Source organism: Sciurus vulgaris (assembly GCF_902686455.1).
Source record: "Sciurus vulgaris genome assembly, chromosome: 1".
NCBI classification, from domain to species: domain Eukaryota; kingdom Metazoa; phylum Chordata; class Mammalia; order Rodentia; family Sciuridae; genus Sciurus; species Sciurus vulgaris.
This window is the reverse complement of record NC_136461.1, coordinates 34,794,146-34,815,620: the sequence shown is the minus strand read 5'-3', so window position 1 is coordinate 34,815,620 and position 21,475 is coordinate 34,794,146. Positions and strand designations below refer to the sequence as shown.

At 38.1% G+C, this 21,475-nt stretch overlaps 1 protein-coding gene across 2 annotated transcripts in view; it reads left to right on the top strand.

Annotated features, from left to right (window-relative positions):
* Positions 1 to 21,475, top strand: part of TESK2 (testis associated actin remodelling kinase 2) — a 130,071-nt gene that overhangs the window by 97,272 nt on the left and 11,324 nt on the right. For both annotated transcript variants that reach the window (XM_079116046.1, XM_079116045.1), the window contains exon 5: positions 14,795 to 14,941. In XM_079116046.1, the coding sequence (XP_078972172.1) occupies positions 14,795 to 14,941 (147 nt within the window). The remainder of the gene's footprint in view (positions 1 to 14,794; positions 14,942 to 21,475) is intronic.

Here is a 21,475-nt window from a genome sequence, read left to right as displayed (position 1 = left end):
CTTCATTTATCTTCTCCTATTATAATATCTTTGTACTGTTTTTATTATATATTCTTTCATGTATTGAAGTTGTTTTGCTTTAGCTTCCCTACACAAGTGTAAAGTTTTAAAGTAGGAGGGACCCAGGTTTTGAGGTCAGAGAGCTTGGGTACCTATCCTGGCTTCACCATTTTCTAGTTAACATTCATCAACAGGTCATTTAAATTCTCTGGGCTTGATTTCCATGTTTATTAAAAAGAAAAAGAAAAAAAAAGGATGAGTTATCTATGTTTGTTTGTTTTTGTTTTTGTGGTGCTGGGACCAAACCCAGGGCCTTGTGCATGCCAGGCAATTGCTCTCCAACCAAGTTAAGCCCCAGCCCCAAATGAGGTAGTGAAGATGATTTGTAAAACCACTTAGTTGCTGGTTATTTTATCTTATATGAGAGTGAGGATAACATTACTCATTTGTATACTCCTGCTCTCCCAGCAATACTTCATATTTAGTTGCCTGCCCCCCTTGCGTGCATATATACACACACACAGATACATATATATGGGCATATATTTTTATGTATACACACACACAGACTGAATGATCAAATAGGGGAAAATTAATAAAACATATGCTATAACATGTTTCTTTTTGGTACTGGGAATTGAATCTGGGGGCATTTAACCATGGAGTCATGTCCCTAGCCCTTTTTATTTTTTATTTTGAGACAGAGTCTCACTAAATTGCTGAGGCTGGTCTTAAACTTGAAATCCTCCTGCCTCAGCCTCCCAAGTTCCTTGAATTATAGGTGTGTGCCACTATATCCTGCTGAGGTAAATTTTCTAATGCTTTTTAGTATCTAGATGATTGGTTTGAATTTTTGCCTCGTGAATAATTTCTAAACGGATTTTGCATTATTCAATTGTAATACTTCTTGCTTTCTCATCTGTTGATTTTGTAACTAATTCTGGTTAGTCAAATACACATTTCTGGTATACTCAGAAAGAACAAAACAAGTGCTGGAGCTTTTGGAGATACACTTATACACACTAACATGTTACTTGTTAACTCTTTAAGTGCAGACTAAGATTTTTGGATGAGAAAGTACTTTTTAACCAATAATTTATTGACTTGGCAGTCTCTCTCTCTCTCTCTCTCTCTCTCTCTCTCTCTCTTTTTTTCCCCCTTCGGTGCTGGGGATTGAACCAGTAGAGTGTTAGGCAAGCACTCTACCAACTAAGCAATATCCCAGTATCAAGGATGGTTTTGGGTTTTTTTTTTTTTTTTTTTTTTTTTTTTTTTTTCTTTTCATACTGGGGCTCAATCCTATGGGTATTTTACCACTGAACTACATTTCCTGACCCTTTTATTTTTTATTTTGAGACAGAGTCTTGGTAAATTGCTGAAGTTGGCCTTGAACTTGTAATCTTCCTGCCTCAGCCCCTCCAGTTAGAACTACAGGTGTGTGCTACTGAACCCAGCCATTTATCTACTTTTTATCTTTCCTTTATCAGCTGCTGGCATTTTCTAGGAAGCAGCTAGGGACAATTTACTTACTTTCTTTTTTTTGTTGCTGGGGATTGAATCCAGGGCCTTATGTCCTCTACCACTGAACTATATCCCTAACCACAAGACCAACTTTCAGTTCAAGTAAAGCAGCAGATCTGGATATTATGTCACTAAAAGGGTTTAGGGTATTCGAGTTAAATTATTTTAAAAAAAAATTCTAAATGACTAGAAGCAGGGAATGCTCCTAGCCACTGAATTTGGAAACCCTTTCCAAGTAAATTCAGAAGGTCTTAATATACAATTAAATACCTTCACGTCATGAATTCACTAAGATTCCATGTCATTTGTAGATCAGTGCCTGATAATAAATACTTTTCTCACCACCTATCTCACACCCAGGAAGATCTTGTCCCAAGGAAGGACCTTAAAATGCAGTGCTGTGCTGTCATTGAAAGACTCAGACAAAGGCTGAATCTGTTTTTTTTATAATGAAGAGGCTGTGCTGATTACAATGTTAAAAAAATAATAATTTCCAGGGAATGAACACACTGCTAAGTGAGGAAAGTATTTCAGCTATACTGTCCCCAGTTTTCCATATCTCAGTGAATGATGATGCAATGGAATAATTTCATTCCACATTCTCTTTATCAAAGTCCACTACCAAGACCTTACATTCCTATCTCCAAAAACAGATTTCTAAGCATCTTCACAGACACCACCCCTGTTCAAGCTACCTCATCTCTCATCAGAACTAAATCAAGTTCTTCCTAAGTGGTTTACTTGCCTCCACTTTTGCCCTCTATAGTGTATTTTCAACAGAGCAGCCAAAGTGCTATTTTTAAAATACAGATTGTATCATGGAAATCATGAGCACCCCAGGGTTCAGTCCCCAGTTACCACCACCACCACAATAAAAAAGTAGAGAGATGGTCGATTGTGAAAAAATTGTAAAATAAATCTAGATTTATTGCATTCATAATTATTTATTAGGGGTTAGAGGTGTAGCTTTGAATGCCCAGCATGTGTGAGGTCCTTGGTTCAATTACCAGTACCATACCCACAAACAAAATTATCTATCTGGTTTTACTAATTTATTCTCTCATTCTGACAATTGAGATGGTCTGAAACTATGTAAAAGAAAAGGTTCTTTGCTGGATGTGGTGGTGCATGCTTGTAATTCCAGTGGCTCAGAACGCTGAGATAGGAGGATCATGAGTTCAAATCAGCCTCAGCAATTTATTGAAGTGCTAAGCAACTCAGTAAGACTCTGTCTCTAAATAAAGTACAAAAAAGGGCTGGGAATGTGGCTCAGTGGTTAAGTGTCCCTGAGTTCAATCCCTGGTACCAAAAAAAAAAAAAAAAAAAACCCAAAAAGAAAAGACTCTTCGTTTTTCCTTTAGAATATAAGTGGCCCTTATATTTATGTCTGCCTCAGACCTGAAATTTGTTTTCTGTGCTGTAGAACTGGAATGGCTGGGTTCTCTGTTCCCCTCTTTGATTTGAGTAGATAATTCCAAGTAGTCTTTTTGAACTTCTGTGAACATGAGGGAATTTGGTTACCTACCTTTAGTCTTCAGAGGAAATTTCTGCCTGCCTATAGGGACTACTGTCCTGGGAAGCTGGATCTTTTCAGGGCAAATTGGAAATCTTTCTTTCCTCTCTCTACCTACCTTTTGTCATAAGAAAATACCATTTGTGTTTGAAGTTTACTTCTTTTAACTTTTTTTTTTTTTTTTTTGATACTGGGGATTGAACTCGGGCATTTGACCACTGAGCCACATCCCCAACCCTATTTTGTATTTTATTTAGAGATAGGGTCTCACTGAGTTGCTTAGTGCCTCACTGAATTGCTGAGGCTGGCTTTGAACTCACTCACAATCCTGCCTCAGCGTCCCGAGCCACTGGAATTACAGGCATGCGCCACCTGCACCAGGCTCCAGCTTTTTAAAAACTTTTGTTTGACTTTTTCCTTAAACAGAAGCCAAGTAGTAGCTGGGGAGATAGAAGAAAGGATTAGTTCATTTGGGGACAGGGTCTCCTTTGATATAAATCACCTTAATTAAAAACTTAACCTCTTTTGGTTTCTCTTTTCATTTTAACTACTATCAAGAACCTACTCCTCAGATCTGCTGTGGCTGGGTCAGGGTACATTGTGTTCCTTAACAGATTGCCTCGTTCATTCTGAGCCCAGTACTGAGTTAATGTCAAAGGTTCCTATCTTGACCCAGGGAGAGTACAAAGGTTTTAGATGTGAGGTACATGTTCTAAAGCACTGGAGGAAACTGTTTTAGAACATGATTGCAATTGGTATGTTGCTGATAAAGTTGTCCTAGATTTTGAGATAGAAAAGCAGATTGAATGGAGTAGTCAGGAGATCTGATCTGATTGAAATCATGTCTAGAAGTTGGAGTGTAGCTTAGTGGTAGAGTGCATGCTTATTAGCACGTGACACCCTGGGTTTGATCCCTAGCACCAAAAAAAAAAAAAAAAGAAAGAAAAATGAATTAGTTTAAATAAGCCATCAATTGCTGGCTTATTTCTTGGAGGTTCAATTTGCAGGTTTATCTTGTAATGTTTACTTTAACAAGTTTTCTTTAAATTTTGATTGTGAGATGTTTGATATAAGAGTTAAAGTCTGTGGGGAAAGTGCAATCTCTTTCAGTGTTAGGGATAGAACCCAGGGCCTTGTGCTTGCTAAACAAGTAGTCTACCACTGATTTATATCTCCAGCCAGCAGTCATATATGTGTATCTATCTATCTATCTATCTATCTATCTATCTATCTATCTATCTATCTATCTATCTATCTATATATATTTTAATCTTATGCATCTTTTCTTGTAGTTGCTTAAATACATAGAAAAATACATATACTACTTTAGGTATACTGAACAAACATAAGACCTAGTTTTCACTGTAGCCCAAAAGTGTCTTTGTGCTGGGTACTGTATGTTTGTTGGTTGACTCCAAACACAAAGACTAGCGGTGAATGATTCATACTCAGTGTCTGAATGTGAGAAGTATAAGTGAAGAGGGGAGATATCTATGTCTGACTTCTATTTGTCTTTTAGAAACAATTGATAAAAGAATTATCTTCTATAATTTCCAAAAGCAGATCTCAGTTATATTTTCCATGTGATTCTGACTATTTTGAGGAGTCTGCTGATAGGGTAATGGTAAAAGTGTTCTTCGAACTTTGTATCACTGATTGGCCAAACACAGTGTTTTATCACTTTATATCCAGTGCCTACCATGGTTCCTGCCATATAGAAGGCATTATCAAATATTTGTTTTTACATGAAATTTTATCAGAAAATTCCTACTATACATACTTCTTTTTTTAAATCTTACCCTCTCCCCCCCCCCCCCCCCACCCCCAGTTCTGGGAATTGAACCCAGGGCCTTACACATGCTAGGCAAGCACTCTAACACTGAGCTCCAACCCCAGCCCTTAAATCACATTTAAAAAAATTTTTTTTTAGTTGGCAATGGACCCTTATTTTATTTATTTATATGCGGTGCCAAGAATCAAACCCAGTGCCTCACACATGGTAGGCAAGGACTCTGCCACTGAGCCACAACCCCAGCCCATAAATCACATTTTAATGACTAAACTAGAGGGGATTCCAGTAAAAAAAGAAACTTAAAACCTTTTATTTAAATGCACTTTATTATATACCTTTGTTCATTCAACTGTTTATTGTTCACTTTAGTGGATTCTGAGCTTACAAAGTTGAGACCTAATCCCTACCACCAAAGTTATAGTACATGATAAGGAAGAATAGAGCCAGGAACAGTGGTGCACACCTATCACCCTAGTGACTTGTGAGACTAAGGCAGGAGAATTGAGAGCTCTAAGCCAGACTCAGCAATTTAGTGAGATCCTGTCTCAAATAATGAGGGCTGGGAATGTAGCTCAGTGGTTAAGTATCCCTGGGCTGATTCTTCAGTACCTCCCCACCCACCCACCCCCCAAAACAAAGCAAGAATAGAGATACAGAAGTGGCAGAACATATGGAATGGAGTATCGGGGAATGTTTTCCAGAATAAGAGGTCTCAGCTGGGATTGGAAGGATGGATAAAAATTAGAAAAGCAGTCAGGAGTGGTGTCATACGTCTTTAATTCTCAGAACTCAGGAGGTTGAGGCTGGAGGATTGCAAGTTCCAGGCCAGCCTCAGCAACTTAGCAAGAACCTGTCTCCAAAAAAATCTAAAAATAAAGAGAGGTTAGTGCTAGGAATGTAGCTCAGTAGTAAAGCATTCCTGAGATCAATCCTCAGTTAAAAGAAAAGAAATTAGAAAAGCTACAGTGGGGAAGAAGGGTATCCTGGGCAGTAGAAAAGCATATAGGAAGTCAGAAAGAGTGAAACATTTAAATATTCTGAAACATTTTGTGTTAGTAAAATCCTTTTACTTTGTAGCTAGAACTAATGTCCCCTTTTCTTTTTTGTCACCTCATTATTACTGACTATTTCAGTGGGGCAGGCCTGAGTGAACCACCTAGAAGGAATGCTAATATACCATGGCAAACTTAGACTTTGGCAGATGTATACTTACTGTGGCTGTGGATTCTCAACTGAGAACAGGAGGATCCTTTGGAGCACAAGCCTCCCACAGGGTGCTCTTGGGATGCCTGTCCTGGAATTACCCAGGGAAGTAACAAAGCTTTCTTTTCTTTAAACCAAACCAGCAGGATGAGATGTCTGCTAGTCTTTGTATTTGGAGCTGACCAACAAACATACAGTGGCCAGCACAAAGGCATTGTTGGGCTACAGTGAAAACTAGGTCAGGACCCAGGCCCTCCTCTGTAGAGGACCCAGCCACAGAGCTAGGATCTGCCAAACCACTGATTTAGCTGTTTGACACTGATGTTAGTTTTTCTGGCTTACTGTGGCACAATAAGATAAGATTCTGGGATCTCTTCTCACTGATGCTCTGAACATCTAATTTTGGAATCTCTGAGTTGCCTTTGACTCCTTTTTCCTCAGTTGGCAAATCTACCACCATTTGCTAAATCCTTTAGAACATTCCTCTCCATTTTCTACTTCTGTCATCACATGAGATTTTTCCTCATGTGTGTCTCTCTCCTTCCTCTTTTTATAAGGCTACCAGTCATATTGAATTAAGGGTCCATCCTACTCCTGCAGACCTCATCTTACCTTGATTACATCTACAAAGACCCTATTTCCAGATAAGGTCATATTTACAAGTACCAGGGTTTAGGACTTCAGCATATCCTTTTAGGAGACATCCAACCCTCATCAGATCATGTTATACGTTTATTTATAAATTTTCAAGTAGCCTCCACTCTCTGCTTCATTTTGGTATTCTAGAACTTCTACATTAATAATAAACATAATAATAACAGGGTTGTGGTGTGGCTCAGTGGTAGAGTACTCATCTAGCATATGCAAGGCCCTAGGTTTGATCCCCAGCACAGCACCTTTTATATATATATAAACTTCTTACCTTTTGCTCTTCACCTTTTATATACATCAACTCCTTGAATCTTCACAATAATGCTATGGATTAGGTACTTTGGTTATTCCCATTTTGTAGAAGTCTACTAAAGAAATTGGTAATCCACCTAATTAGTAGTAGTCAGAGATGAGATTCAATCCTAGGTAGTCTAAATCTGTATTCTGTGGACTTCTCTACTGTACTAAATTGCCCATCTTTTTTCGGGGGAGGGAGTACTGGGTATTGAACTCAGGGGCACTAAACCACTTAATCACATCCCCAGCCCTATTTTGTATTTTATTTAGAGATCGAGTCAATGAGTTGCTTAGCTCCTTCCATAGCCGAGGCTGACTTTGAACTTGAGATCCTCCTGCCTCAGCCTCCTGAACCCATGGAATTACTGGCAAGTAATTCTGTACCCAGCCAGATCTTTTTATTTTTTGAGATAGGGTATCACTAGATTGAAACTTGTAATCTTCCTACCTCAGCTTCCCAAGTTGCTGGGATTATAGGAATGCACTGTGCTTGGCCTAGAATGTCTTTTTTACCTGCAACCCTGCCTATGGGTTGCCATGAAATGGAACTGAATCCCCAAGAATGAGTGAATATTAACCAGGTGTAGGTGGGGGCAGGGCGTTCCAGGTAAAGGGACCAGCAATGTGGACAAACATGCAGGTAAACTGGATGAGACTTTTCATAAGCAGGAGTGAAAGGCTTTGTATGATATGCTCAGAATTGTTTTATCCTAAGAGAACATCGTTGAATAATTTTTACAGGGGAGTGGCTTCAGATTGGCATTTCAGAAAGATTATCTTGGCTATATGGTGAAAAATGAATTGGAATTAAGGATTAAATCTATTTAAGATGCAAAGGGGGGGGGCAAAGGATTAGTTAGAAAGCTAATAGAATATCCTAAGGGAGAGAATAATGATGTAAGATATTTATGGTGGGGATAATGAGTTGTGTACTATAAGCTGAGCATTGTGCTGGATTTAACTTTGTGTACCTTTCTTTTAAAATTAGTTCCTGCCTTTGACCAAACACCAAATCCTATTGCTTCTACCTTTGAGATGTCTCTCAGGCATTAATGTTTCCATTCTTGCTGCCATTGTGTTATTCAGGCCTTTGTTACCTCCCACCTGGATGATTCCTGAAGCCTCCTAACTGTTCCCTCAGCCTCAATTCCTTCCTGGCCTTTCCATACAGGTTTTACAGTAATATTAAAATGATATTTCTGTGTAAAATGTCTGATCATGTTATTCGCAAGTGTGAAAAGAATGTTAGTTGATAATGCATCATCTCTACTAGATATGATCTGGATTAGACTGTGAACTAAGGGCAGAGACTGGCCTGGCTTATCTTTGTGTTTTTACCTCGCAGATTTTCAGTGTTAATGTAGGTAGATAGAGGGATGGATAGATCTTCCTTAGCTCAATTCTGCAAATTAGGTGGCAGCATTGATCTCTGCTATGTGAATTACAGCAGTTATCTACCATGGGTAAGTGCTCTAGCTGCAGTCCAGTTGGGTGTTTTTCAAAAAGGAATAATTCTTCTTTTTTTTTGCTGTGCTGGGGATTGAACCCAGGGCCTTGTGCATGCAAGGCAAGCACTCTACCAACTGAGCTATATTCCCAGCCAAGGAATAATTCTTACAGTTGATATTTTCTTCAAACCCTGTTTGTACACCTTTGAACCATTGGTCAGAAGTAAGCTTGATTGGTTACAGGTATCAGTACACTGATAATTCAAAGTGGAAAAAAAAAAAAAGCTACCATTTTATCTTCATTGTTCTGGTTGGTTATAATTAGGTGAGGCTACTAGTCTTGCTGACTAAAACCTGCAAGAACAAGGAACACAAATCCTGGGTGTAATGAATATTATCTCAGGGGAGGTGAATATTGCCTAGAGCTGCTCTAGAATATTCTGTGCGTGGACATGTTTATGTGTCTGCCTGTGCTGCCTGAGTTGGTACCCACCAGACCTTACTGGGAATACGTCAAAAGAACCTTTATTCTTCTGTCTAGACAACTATTTTAGTCCATTTGGGCTCTTATAACAAAATACCATAGACTGGGTGGCTTATAAACAACAGAAGTGTGTATTTCCCATAGTCGAGGAAGCTGGGAAGTCCAAAATCAATGCATTGACACATTTGATTCTGTTAAAGGCCCACCGCCTAGTTCATACATGGCCAGCCTTTCACTGTGTCCTTAGATAATTGAAGATACTAAAGAATTCTAGGTGCACCAACATGCTGTCTCCTCACCTTCCTCCTGTTTAATAATTAGAGTACTGATCCTGTTCATGATCCTACTCATCCTATTCATCATCCTGATGACTCTTGACCTCTCAGAGGCCCCACACCCAGATACCATCACTTTGAGCATTAGGTTTCAACATATGAATTTGGGCAGGGAAATACAAACATTTAGTCCATAGTACAAACTCCTAACTATCCTATGGAATCCAACACAGATGTTGTTTCTTCTTTGAAATCTTTTAAACTCCTAGATAGAGTTAGTCTCCATCTTCATACCCTCAGTGTTTACTTCTGTAGAATTGTTGGTGGTATTTGCTTACCCATGTGTCTCTTACTGAACTTTTTAAAGGTATAAACCAAGTATTATTTATCTTTATATACCCACATTTACTATGTGCCAGGCACTATTTAAACACAGGGAGATACAGTGTTCACATAAACAGACAGGTTCTTATTCTCATATGGAGGTGGAGTAAGGGAGGAGTTTTTAATGAATCAGATGTTGTGGTGCGTGCCTGGGACTAAGCTTACAAGGTGGGAGAATTATTTGAACTCGTGAGTTTAAAGCCTGGACAACATAGTAATACCCTGTCTCAAAAAAACAAAAGTTTTTCTAGAAATAACCTGAATTTATATTCCTTTCTTTCTTTTTTTCTTTTTCTTTTTTTTTTTTTTTTTTGCGGTGCTGGGGATTGAACCCAGGGCCTTGTGCTTGCAAGGCGAGCACTCTACCAGCTGAGCTACCTCCCCAGCCCCTGAATTTATATTCCTAAGTGTAAAACTCAGTGTTCACTTAGCCTTTCCTTCTGGTGATTATTTTTAGGACATTGGCATATGATTTCTTACATTTTTAGTAATTTATTTACATCATTTAATTAACACACATTTGGTTATTGAGTGCCTTCTAGGAAAAGATATCTTTAATGAAGCCAGGTATTAAACACAAAGTTGAAGAAACTCTATTATAATATTTCATTAGACCAAGGAGGAGAAGAGGCAGGTTTTGGTTTAGGTAAAGTTGGTATAGGTAGATAGATACAGTTATGAAGACGTAGAGATACACCGAAGTACCTATAACATTTGATGAACTGATAAGGTTTTCTGAATTTAAAGTTTAAAATAAAACAATAATAAAAAATGTTAAAACTTCTCTAAATTATTTAAATATTACCAGCACACTGGATGTGACAGCATATACCTATAATTCCAGACTCAGGAAGATGAGGCAGGAGGATCACAAGTTGGAGGCCAGCCTGGGCAACTTAGTAAGACCCTCTCAAAATAAAAAAATAAAAAGGGCAGGGATGGAACTCAGTGGTAGAGTGCCTCTGAGTTTAATCCCCAGTACTGCAAAAATAAAATTAATTAATTACTTATTGATTTTTTTTTTTTTTTTAATTGCCAAGGTTTCTTAAGGCTGCTCACGGGAGGGAGTAGTCTGGAAGAAAACAAAAGCTGAGCATCTGTTATCCCCATCTGGGAAAGCTGAATATGCTAGTGCAATTGCTCTTACCTTTGCTTCTCACTGAGGGCTTTGTTTAGAGGCCACACAGCTGAGTCTGCACTAGGAGTTGCTTCTGGGAAGGGAATGTTCCAACTAATAGGCACATAGCGTGTAGCAACCTAGAAATCTTCCTTGTTGGCAGATTGCAAACTTCCTTTCCTCATATATACAAAGATCTTGAGACATTGTGAAGTTGAGAAGTTGTGGTTTCTGAGTGCCCAAAGCTTATCAGTTCCACCAGTGTATTCATCACAGGCAAGCAAGAGAAATGGGTCATAAAAATAAACTTCATTTGGTTTTCCTCTCTGGTCCTGCCTTGTGCTTTTTCCATCTTGCCTGGAAAGGCCAGAGTCTTTTAGTAAATTTCCTCATCTTGTCCCCTGACATTTTCTTTGCTCTCTACCTTCTAGGTTAGTCTGTGAATTTCTTAGATTTTCAGAGACATAGTTGAACAGACATGTGTTTCTGTGAACCAGAAGCAAGAGTCCTGGCCTCACCAGGCCTTCAAGAGAGACTTATCACTGCACATACAGTGTTAACACTCAGTGGAGAAACCTGAGTGTTTCCTGAAAACTAGCCTTCTGTGTCACATTCTCACTGTGCCAAAGAAGTGAACCTCTACCTCTTCAGATATTTCGACTCTTAGAGTTAAAGATATTTGACTGCATGATTAGATGTCAGCTTTGTTGTCCCCAAAATAGTTTGGACTTTACAAATTCAAAATCTTGGGCAGATTCAGCTAGAGTGAAGAAAAGGCATTGTGCTTACACATGATTTTAAGATTTTTAAAGTTGAGTTATCAAACAGGATGAAGCAGATGGACAGGTTTCCCTTTTGAGAAGTAAGAAGGTATATTTTTAGTCATTCTCTCCGCCCTGCCAAATCTGATCCTCCTCTTACAGGAATCAGATGTGCTGCATGATGCTGCCCCCAGCTGGTTCTTTTTGGTGCTTACGTTACCACATCAGAAAAATTATTAGATTTTCATAATAACTTCTTGAATTAGGTGGATCAGAGGTTATCATACCTGCTTGATAGGTAGGAAGACTTAAGGAAATACAGCCTTTTAGTTGATTTGTCCAGAGTTAAATGGGGCTAGTAGGAGGCAAAATTAGACTAGAATTCAAATAAATCCTTTTATGTTCCCTACTCCTTTGTAAATTCAATATCACCCCCACCCTGAAAGTATTGGAGATTAATTTAAAAAAATTTTAATTGCAGGTGTACACAATACCTTTTTATTGTAATTTTTTATATGGTGCTGAGGATCAAACCCAGTGCCTCACTCGTACTAGGCACTCCACCCCTGAGCTACAATCCCAGCCCTTAGAGATGAATTTTACAGTTAGAAGAATTTGCCCCTTTTTCTACTTTGGAAGAACAGTGGAAACAATACATCTTTTAGGGTTGTATTTATTTATTTTCTGAATTCATGTTGTGCATGAAGCTCTCTGACTCAGTTGATTGGGTCTTTAACTCTTTAATGCAAAGTAGTTGTAAAGAGCTTTTCCTCTGGAGCTGGACTGTATTTGTCTTCCTGTCTCTGCTACTTAATAATTGGGTAACCTTGAACAAGTTGCTCAACCTTTAAATGACTTCTGTAAAATGAGAGTAATATGGATAAACACTATGCACATACTCTAAAATTAGAAAAGTTGTTAAATCTGAAAAACTTCTGGTCCCAAACATTGCAGGTAAGGGGTACTTAGCCTGTTAGTACACTACTTCATACATTTGTTGTGTAGATTAAATGAGATTATATATGTGAAGTTCTCAGAATAGTACCTGACACATTATAAGCACTATATAAATATTAGCTGCAAAAATTATTTGCTGCTGCTGGGTGTGGTGGCACATGCCTGTAATCGCAGATACTTGGGAGGCTGAGAAAGAAGGATTGAAAGTTCAAGACCAGCCTCAGAAAACTTAGTCAAGTCCTATCTCAAAATCAAAAATAAAAAGGGCTGGAAATACAACTAAGTGGTAGAGTATGTGTTGGTTCAGTCCATGGTACCACAGGAAAAAAGTGCTATTATTATTATTTATGTGTAAATATACTTACTTTTTTAAAAAAAATCAAAGAAGTGCTTTTTTAAAAATCAAAGAAGTACTTCATGGCTATGTAGGAATGACAAAGAATAACCAGGTTACTTGTGTGTGGGGGGTGCACAGGCATGGTACCAGGGATTTAACCGAGGGGCACTTAACCACTGAGCCATATCCAGCCTATTTTATTTTTCATTTTGAGACAGGACCTTGCTAAGTTGCTAAGGCTGGCCTTGAACTTCCAATCCTCCTGCTTTAGCCTTCTGAGCCAGGCATGTGCCACCGTGCCCAGTACAACCAGATTGCTTGAAAGAGTACATCTTCATGTAGTTTTTACATAGAGGTATCTCCTACTTGCTCCTCAGTTCACGTTGGTCTTACACTGGTCCTAACAGTTTCATGGAAACTGCTTTGACCATAGTTGCCAGTAACTTTCTAGTTGCAAATTTAGTAAACTCTTTCAAGTACAGCTTACTTGATATATAGTATTTGATATTGTTGGTCATTTCTTTTTTGGAATGTTCTTATTTGTCTTCTGAGTTGAGTTTCTTCCTTGGTTTTTCTTTTTTTGCTGCTACTTTAAATTTTCTTGTGCCACAGGATTCTAATTTCCTACCTTATGTGTTACCCTGGACAGTGTGCTGCATTCCTTGGCATCAGTGACTGCTTCAGTTTAATGTTGTTGCCTCCTAAATGTGAATCTCCTGCCCATACTTTCTCAACTTTAAACTGACTCTTTAAAAGCCATTGCTACCTTGGTTGCCCTACAGGTACCTTAAATTCAACATGGCCCAGATGACCTATTTTTTTTTAATATTTTGAGTTGTAGATGGACACAATATGTTTATTTTGTTGTATGTGGTACCTGGGATTGAACCCAGTGCCTCACACGTGCTAGGCAAATGCTATACCACTGAGCCACAACCCCAGCCCCTAACCTCACTATCTTTTAACCTTGCTTCTTCTACAACTTATTCCTCTCCCTATATTCAGGATATTTAATAATAATATCCAGGTACCAATAGACTGGGATCATCCTAGAGCTTTTCATTGTCCTTGTACCCAATCCAGGCAATCATGAAGGTTTTTTTGTTTGGTAACAGGGATTGAATCCAGGGGTACTTAACCACTCAACCACATCCCTCTCCCTTTTTAATATTTAACTTAGGGACAGGGTCTTGCTAAGTTGCTGAGGCTGGCTTTGAACTTGCCATCCTCCTGCCTCAGCCTCCCGAGCTTCTGGGATTACAGGTGAGCACCACCGTGCCCAGCATGAAGGTTTTGTTTTGTTTAATCCTGCCATGTAAATACATTTTGAATCTTGCCTTGTTCTAATGCCTCCTCTATCATTTTAACTCAGATGTCTTTCTCTCACTGAGATTATTACAGTACTCTTCTGTTTCCCCTTCTCTGCATTCTCATCCACCTATCATGTCATTGCTAAAATGATCTTCTCTTTAAAAAGTAAATATGGGGCTGGGGAGATAGCTCAGCTAGGCCCTGAGTTTGATCCCCAGTACCACCAAAAAAAAAAAAAAAAAAAAAAGTTAATAAATATGACCAAGTTGCTCCCCTGCTTGAAATGTCTCTTTTATTCCCTAGAGCCACATTGAGTAAATTAGTTTCCTAAATGCACCACATACTTAACCTATAACTCATGTCCTGCTCTCTTCTGTGTGGACTATTCTTTCATGCTACGCAGGTCATTCCTTCTAATTCCTTTATTTCCTCTGATATGCACAGACTAAATAAGTTTATCCTCGGCACTTCATGGTACTCTCATACCTGTTCATACCTATATTTAGTTTTTACCCCTTGATATTATTTGTTTGTATCCCTTAATAAATCGTGATCTCTTTAAAGGAAAATATTTTCGTGTGCAGCACTGACCAAGTATTTGGATGCAGAATAAGCCATTGGTAACTTCTTTAAAATTAAATAAATATGTAGCCTCTATTTTCTAGATATTTACTCTCCAGTGGTTTCACCCCCAGCCTAAACATTTCTGATAAATGATAGTTGGTTTTTCTTCTGTTTTACAGTATATCAACTCTGGGAACCTGGAGCAGTTGCTAGATAGTAACTTGCATTTGCCCTGGACTGTGAGGGTGAAACTGGCCTATGACATAGCAGTAGGCCTCAGCTACCTTCATTTCAAAGGCATTTTCCATCGGGACCTCACATCAAAGGTATGAAAGCTTTACTTTCACAAAATTTTAAGAGACACTGTCCTTTTGTTTTACCAAGAAAACCATATTAAGCCGATTATTAATGAGTTTAGAATTATGGAAATTTCTTGTAGATTTAATCTCACTGTTCTTTAAATTTTTTTTTTTTTAAATTGGCAGTATTGGGAATTGAACCCAGGGATACTCTACCACTAAACTACATCCCCAGTCCTTTTTTACTTTGAGACAGGGTCTCCCTAAATTGAACTTATGACTCTCCTGCCTCAGGCTTCCAAGTCCCTGGGATTACAGATGTGCACCACCATTCCCAGCTTGATACAGCTTTTGAGTACTTAGTAGGTCATAATGTACTGACCCATTTTCTGTTTGTGTGATTAAGTTTCTGCCACCCTGCCAATTCCTTTTTGGCATCAAGTGGTCTGTGTAGTAGTCTCTTGCTGTCCAAATTGCTCTCTGAACAGGCTAGAAAAAAAGTTGCTTTTAGAAGTTGTCCAGGCTACAAAGCATGTACCTCAGGGTTAAATAGCACAGGATATCACCATGACCAGGGATATAAGTAATATTTTTGGTCATTGATGGGGGAACTATAAGGTCATCTAATATACCTAATGTGACTTCTGCACAAGAGCAAAATTAAAGTCTTTCAGGAGTTTTGTAGCTGCCCAAGAATAGCTGTTACTTCGTTCCCTATGCCAACATGTACATATGCACACATAACATATATGCACGCTTACATATTCCTAAACCTTTCTGTTGTAAGAAAAAACTTTCAAAAAAGAAAAAAAAGTAGCTGTACTTTCAGAGTCAGTAAGACCTAAAACAGTAGTTAAGTTCCTGGCTACCTCACATTGGAGTGATTCTGGTGTTCTAAACAATAGTACTGTTCCTAAGGGACCCTAACCATTGTCTTAAAAACTACTGTAAAGAAAATTGCTTTAAGGAGGTGATTACAAGGTCTCTATCTATGGCAGAACCATTTATATTCAGCTGTACTGTTTCTTTTTTTTTCTTTTTTTTTTTTTCTTTTTTACTTTTTAAACTTTATTTAATGAGTAGTAAAACATAAAAATTTTGTCTGGTACCTCTTATTCAGTAAATGTGAAAATGTCATCCATTTCCCTTATGATCATAGATTGCTCATTCTTTTTTTTGTTGTTGTTGTTTTTTTGTTTTTTTGTTTTGTTTTTTTTGTTTTGTTTTTTTTTTCATTTTTTTTTTATTGTAAACAAATGGGATACATATTGTTTCTCTGTACATGGCGTAAAGGCATACCATTTGTGCAATCATAAATTTACATAGAGTAATGTTGTTTGATTCATTCTGTTATTTTTTCCCTTCCCCCCACCCCTCTTTACCCTCTATACAGTACTTCCTTCCTCCATACTTGCCCCCCTCCCTAACCCTAACTCTAACCCTAACACTAACCCTTCCCTCCCCCCCCATTATGTGTCATCCTCCACTTATTAGCGATATCATTTGTCCTTTGGCTTTTTGAGATTGGCTTATCTCACTTAGCATGATATTCTCCAGTTTCATCCATTTGCCTGCAAATGCCATAATTTTATCATTCTTTATGGCTGAGTAATATTCCATTGTATATATATACCACAGTTTCTTTATCCACTCATCAATTGAAGGGCATCTAGGTTGGTTCCACAGTCTGGCTATTGTGAATTGAGCAGCTGTGAACATTGATGTGGCTGTATCTCTGTAGTATGCTGATTTTAAGTCCTTTGGGTATAGGCCAAGGAGTGGGATAGCTGGGTCAAATGGAGGGTCCATTCCAAGTTTTCTAAGGAATCTCCACACTGCTTTCCAGAGTGGCTGCACTAATTTGCAGCCCCACCAGCAGTGTATGAGTGTACCTTTCTCCCCACATCCTCGCCAACACCTGTTGTTGCTCGTATTCTTGATAATCGCCATTCTAATTGGGGTGAGATGGAATCTTAGGGTGGTTTTGATTTGCATTTCTCTTATGACTAGAGATGTTGAGCATTTTTCCATATGTTTGTTGATTGCTTGTAGATCTTCTTCTGTGAAGTGTCTATTCATTTCCTTAGCCCATTTGTCGACTGGATTATTTGAATTCTTGGAGTAGAGTTTGTTGAGTTCTTTATAGATTCTGGAGATTAGTGCTCTATCTGAAGTATGATTGGCAAAGATATTCTCCCACTCTGTAGGCTCTTTCTTCGCATTGCTGATAGTTTCCTTTGCTGAGAGAAAGCTTTTTAGTTTGAATCTATCCCAGTGGTTGATTCTAGCTTTTATTTCTTGTGCTATGGGAGTCCTGTTAAGGAAGTCTGATCCTAGACCAACAAGGTGAAGATTTGGACCTACTTTTTCTTCTATAATCTGCAGGGTCTCTGGTCTGATTCCAAGGTCCTTAATCCATTTTGAGTTTAGTTTCGTGCATGGTGAGAGATATGGGTTTCGTTTCATTCTGTTGCATATGGATTTCCAATTCTCCCAGCACCATTTGTTGAAGAGGCTATCTTTTCTCCATTGCATATTTTTGGCCCCTTTGTCTAGTATGAGAAAATTGTATTTATTTGGTTTTGTGTCCGTGTCCTCTATTCTGTACCATTGATCTACCTTTCTATTTTGATACCAATACCATGCCGTTTTTGTTACTATTGCTTTGTAGTAGAGTTGAAGATCTGGTATTGCAATACCCCCTGTTTCACTCTTCCTGCTAAGGATTGCTTTAGCTATTCTGGGTTTCTTATTCTTCCAGATGAATTTCATAATTGCTTGCTCTATTTCTGTAAGGTACGTCATTGGGATTTTAATTGGAATTGCATTGAATTTGTATAGCACTTTTGGTAGTATGGCCATTTTGACAATATTAATTCTTCCTATCCAAGAACATGGAAGATCTTTCCATCTTCTAAGGTGTTCTTTAATTTCTTTCTTTAGTGTTGTATAGTTCTCATTGTAGAGGTCTTTCACCTCTTTTGTGAGATTGATTCCCAAGTATTTTATTTTTTTCGAGGCTATTTTGAATGGGGTAGTTTTCCTAATTTCTCTTTCTGAAGATTCATCACTTATGTATAAAAATGCGTTGGATTTATGGGCATTGATCTTGTAACCTGCTACTTTACTGAATTCACTTATGAGTTCTAAGAGTTTTCTGGTGGAATTTCCAGGTTCCTCTAAATATATAATCATGTCATCAGTGAACAGGGATAGTTTGAGTTCTTCTTTTCCAATTCATATCCCTTTAATTTCTTTGGTTTGTCTAATTGCTCTGGCCAGAGTCTCAAGAACGATGTTGAATAGAAGTGGTGAAAGAGGGCATCCCTGCCTTGTTCCCGTTTTTAGGGGGAATGCTTTCAGTTTTTCACCATTTAGAATGATATTAGCCATGGGTTTAGCATAAATGGCCTTTACAATGTTAAGGAATGTTCCCACTATCCCTATTTTTTCTAGTGTTTTGAGCATGAAGGGGTGCTGTATTTTATCAAATGCTTTTTCTGCATCTATTGAAATAATCATGTGATTCTTGACTTTAAGTCTATTAATATGGTGAATTACGTTTATTGATTTCCTGATGTTGAACCAACCTTGCATTTCTGCGATGAAACCCACTTGATCATGGTGCACTATCTTTTTAATATGTTTTTGTATGCGATTTGCTAAAATTTTGTTGAGAATTTTTGCGTCGATGTTCATTAAGGATATTGGTCTGAAATTTTCTTTCCTTGATGAGTCTCTGTCTGGTTTAGGTATCAGTGTGATATTGGCTTCATAGAATGAGTTTGGGAGGGTTCCCTCCTCTTCTATTTTATGGAATACTTTGAGAAGTATTGGAATGAGCTCTTCTTTAAAGGTTTTGTAAAACTCGGCTGAGAACCCATCTGGTCCCGGACTTTTCTTTGTTGGTAGGTTTTTGATGACTTCTTCTATTTCAGTACTTGAAATTGGTCTATTTAAATTGTTTATGTCCTCCTCGTTCAGTTTAGGCAATTCATATGTCTCTAGAAACCTGTTGATGTCTTCGAAATTTTCTATTTTGTTGGAGCTGTACTGTTTCTAAAGGAACACAAGAATAGGAAGTAGGAACTGGGAACAAATACCTTATTATGAGGAGCCCTTTATTTATATTAGTACCTGTAAGAATTGAATATTTGGTCAGTTTGGTCCTGAAAGGCAGCATCTTATCCCTTCCTTAGCCATTTTCCCCTCCAGAATGTTTTAGAAAATCAAGTCTAAGAAAACTGCACATATTCCAGGCAAATTGTTGGGAGGGACACTTTAGACATTGTCTTAAGTCAATTTTCTTACTGTAGGCATCCAGTAAAAACAAAATCTTTGCTTCCTAATCATAGACTACAATTTCTTTTAAGCAAGCAATTTGTAACAAGTTATTCATCAATAATACAGATAGATATTTCCCCTACACCTACATGAGTGTCTCTTATACCTGGCTCCATGATGAAAGAATATTAGAAAAGAATTTCTGACCTAGAGAATTTATAGTTTTGTTGGAAAATAACTAAAGAATAGTATACAGCATTTTAAAATTGAGTGTTGACAGGGGAACAGGATTACCTTTCTTCCCCTTCCTAGGCAGAGTCATCTGTCCCTGAGTACACACCCACCATAGGATGAAGTAATCCAGACTTTGGGAATGGTAGCAGAAGATCTCAAATGACTATCTTCCAAATTAACAAGTGACAACTCCAAACAGAGAATGTAGTCTTTGAGTCACCTCTTTAAACGTCTCCTGTTTCTGCTGATGGGCAGAATCACAGCCTTTGGGACTGGAGTTCCCTGTGTTTCTCCTTTGCTAGCAAAGCAATAAAACTTCTTTTTCCTTTTTCTCAAAATAAATAAATAAATAAATAAATAAATAAAATTGTGCAGCTACATACACTGTAGGTTTTCAGAGCAGGGGAGATCATTCTAGACCAGGGCTAGGCTTCTTGGAGGAAAGCTCACCTATTCTGTAAAGAGTTCTTTATATTCTCTTCTGTTCCCTGAAGGCATTTTGTCCAAGTGTGGTTTTGTCTGTGCTTGCTGTGTTATATTATAAAAGTAAGTAACTTTTTGAACTATAGCGTAAGACCACCATTCTTTGTTTTTTCTTATAGGAAGTGGGTATTTCCAGTGTCATCTGACTTGAAAGGAGATACTAGGAACTTAGGAGAAATAACTCCATGTGTTTGGGCTATGCTTCATTGGGTCTAGAGATGTTGAGGGTTCTCCTAGGTGGTGAGAACAAATGACTTGAAAGCTCTACTGGCAGACTGGGAAGTACATTGTAGGAGATCTCAAATTGAAGATAATCACTCTTGATAAACCAGACCATCCAATTTAAAATGCTATCAGAGCCCTTTTATCATCTCTGAATATTTTCTGGGAAAGTTTTGCCTGAACTCCAACATCATAGTAACTGTATTACAAAGATTAGGGGGATAATTGTATGTTCATGCCTAGACCAGCCCCACCAAGGACATCTGTATGGTGGGGGACAGTGACTATAAGAATGAAAATCTCCAAGGGAGAATTAAGTCTAAAGGGCTTTGAGGTTTTCAAATTATATCTTCATTATCAACCTTGGGTTTGAGTCAGCTTTCTTTTAAGGACAGCCTAAGGTTTACTTATATTTTTATGGTTTACACTTCATAGTATTTGATTGTTCTGTTGTGCCTATGTCTCCCCCAATATATAAGTTTCTCAGATACTCCTCTTATTTGTCTTTGTAAATATTTTCTGCCCATTTCAGGGAAGGGACTTGATAGCAGAGAGGCCAAAACATCTGCTCAACAACTAAGATTTGGGGTTCCAGGCCCACATTTGCTCCCTCTCTTCAGATGTCTTGAGTGCCCTTGAGACCTTAGTGTTCTATCTGAAAAAATAGATTCTGTCCTTGACCTTGCAGTAGTAATCAATTCAGGATTCTCAGGTTAGAGATAACAGAAGAATTTTAAAGTAGTCAGGATGTTTTCTAAGTAGGTAAAAGCAGGACAGAAAAGCAAATACCTTCTCCCAAAAGGAATCCTAGTTTCTTAGTGTCTCCTAAAAGCAGTATTACCTTTGTAAGGTTCACATGTTTATGGGGTTATTGCACTACTACTTTAAGAGTGAAAAGTCTGTCAGATGTGGCTGGTTCAGTCTAATTTTTCTAAGAAACAGCCCAAAATAGATTTGTGTAGTGGCAACACTAAGTATTTAGAAAGAAGTGGGATATAGTGTTGCTTTTAATTTTATATATATATATATATATATATATATATATATGTATGTATGTATATAGACACAATGCCCCCCCCTTTTTTTTACAGGTGGATTTTTTTTTTTTTACAGTCTTTATTTTTTAATGTGGTGTTGAGGCTCAAACCCAGTGCCTCACATGTGCCAGGCAAGTGTTCTACCACTGAGCCACAACCCCAGCCTGATGGTGTGGCTTTAAAAATATTTAGTTCATGCCCTCTATCAAGAAGCGTCAACAACCATACTGCCTGGCATCAGAATTAAGCAGAAACTGTTTTCTTAGCTACCCTAAAGAGCCAATGCTCATGTAGAGTTCTA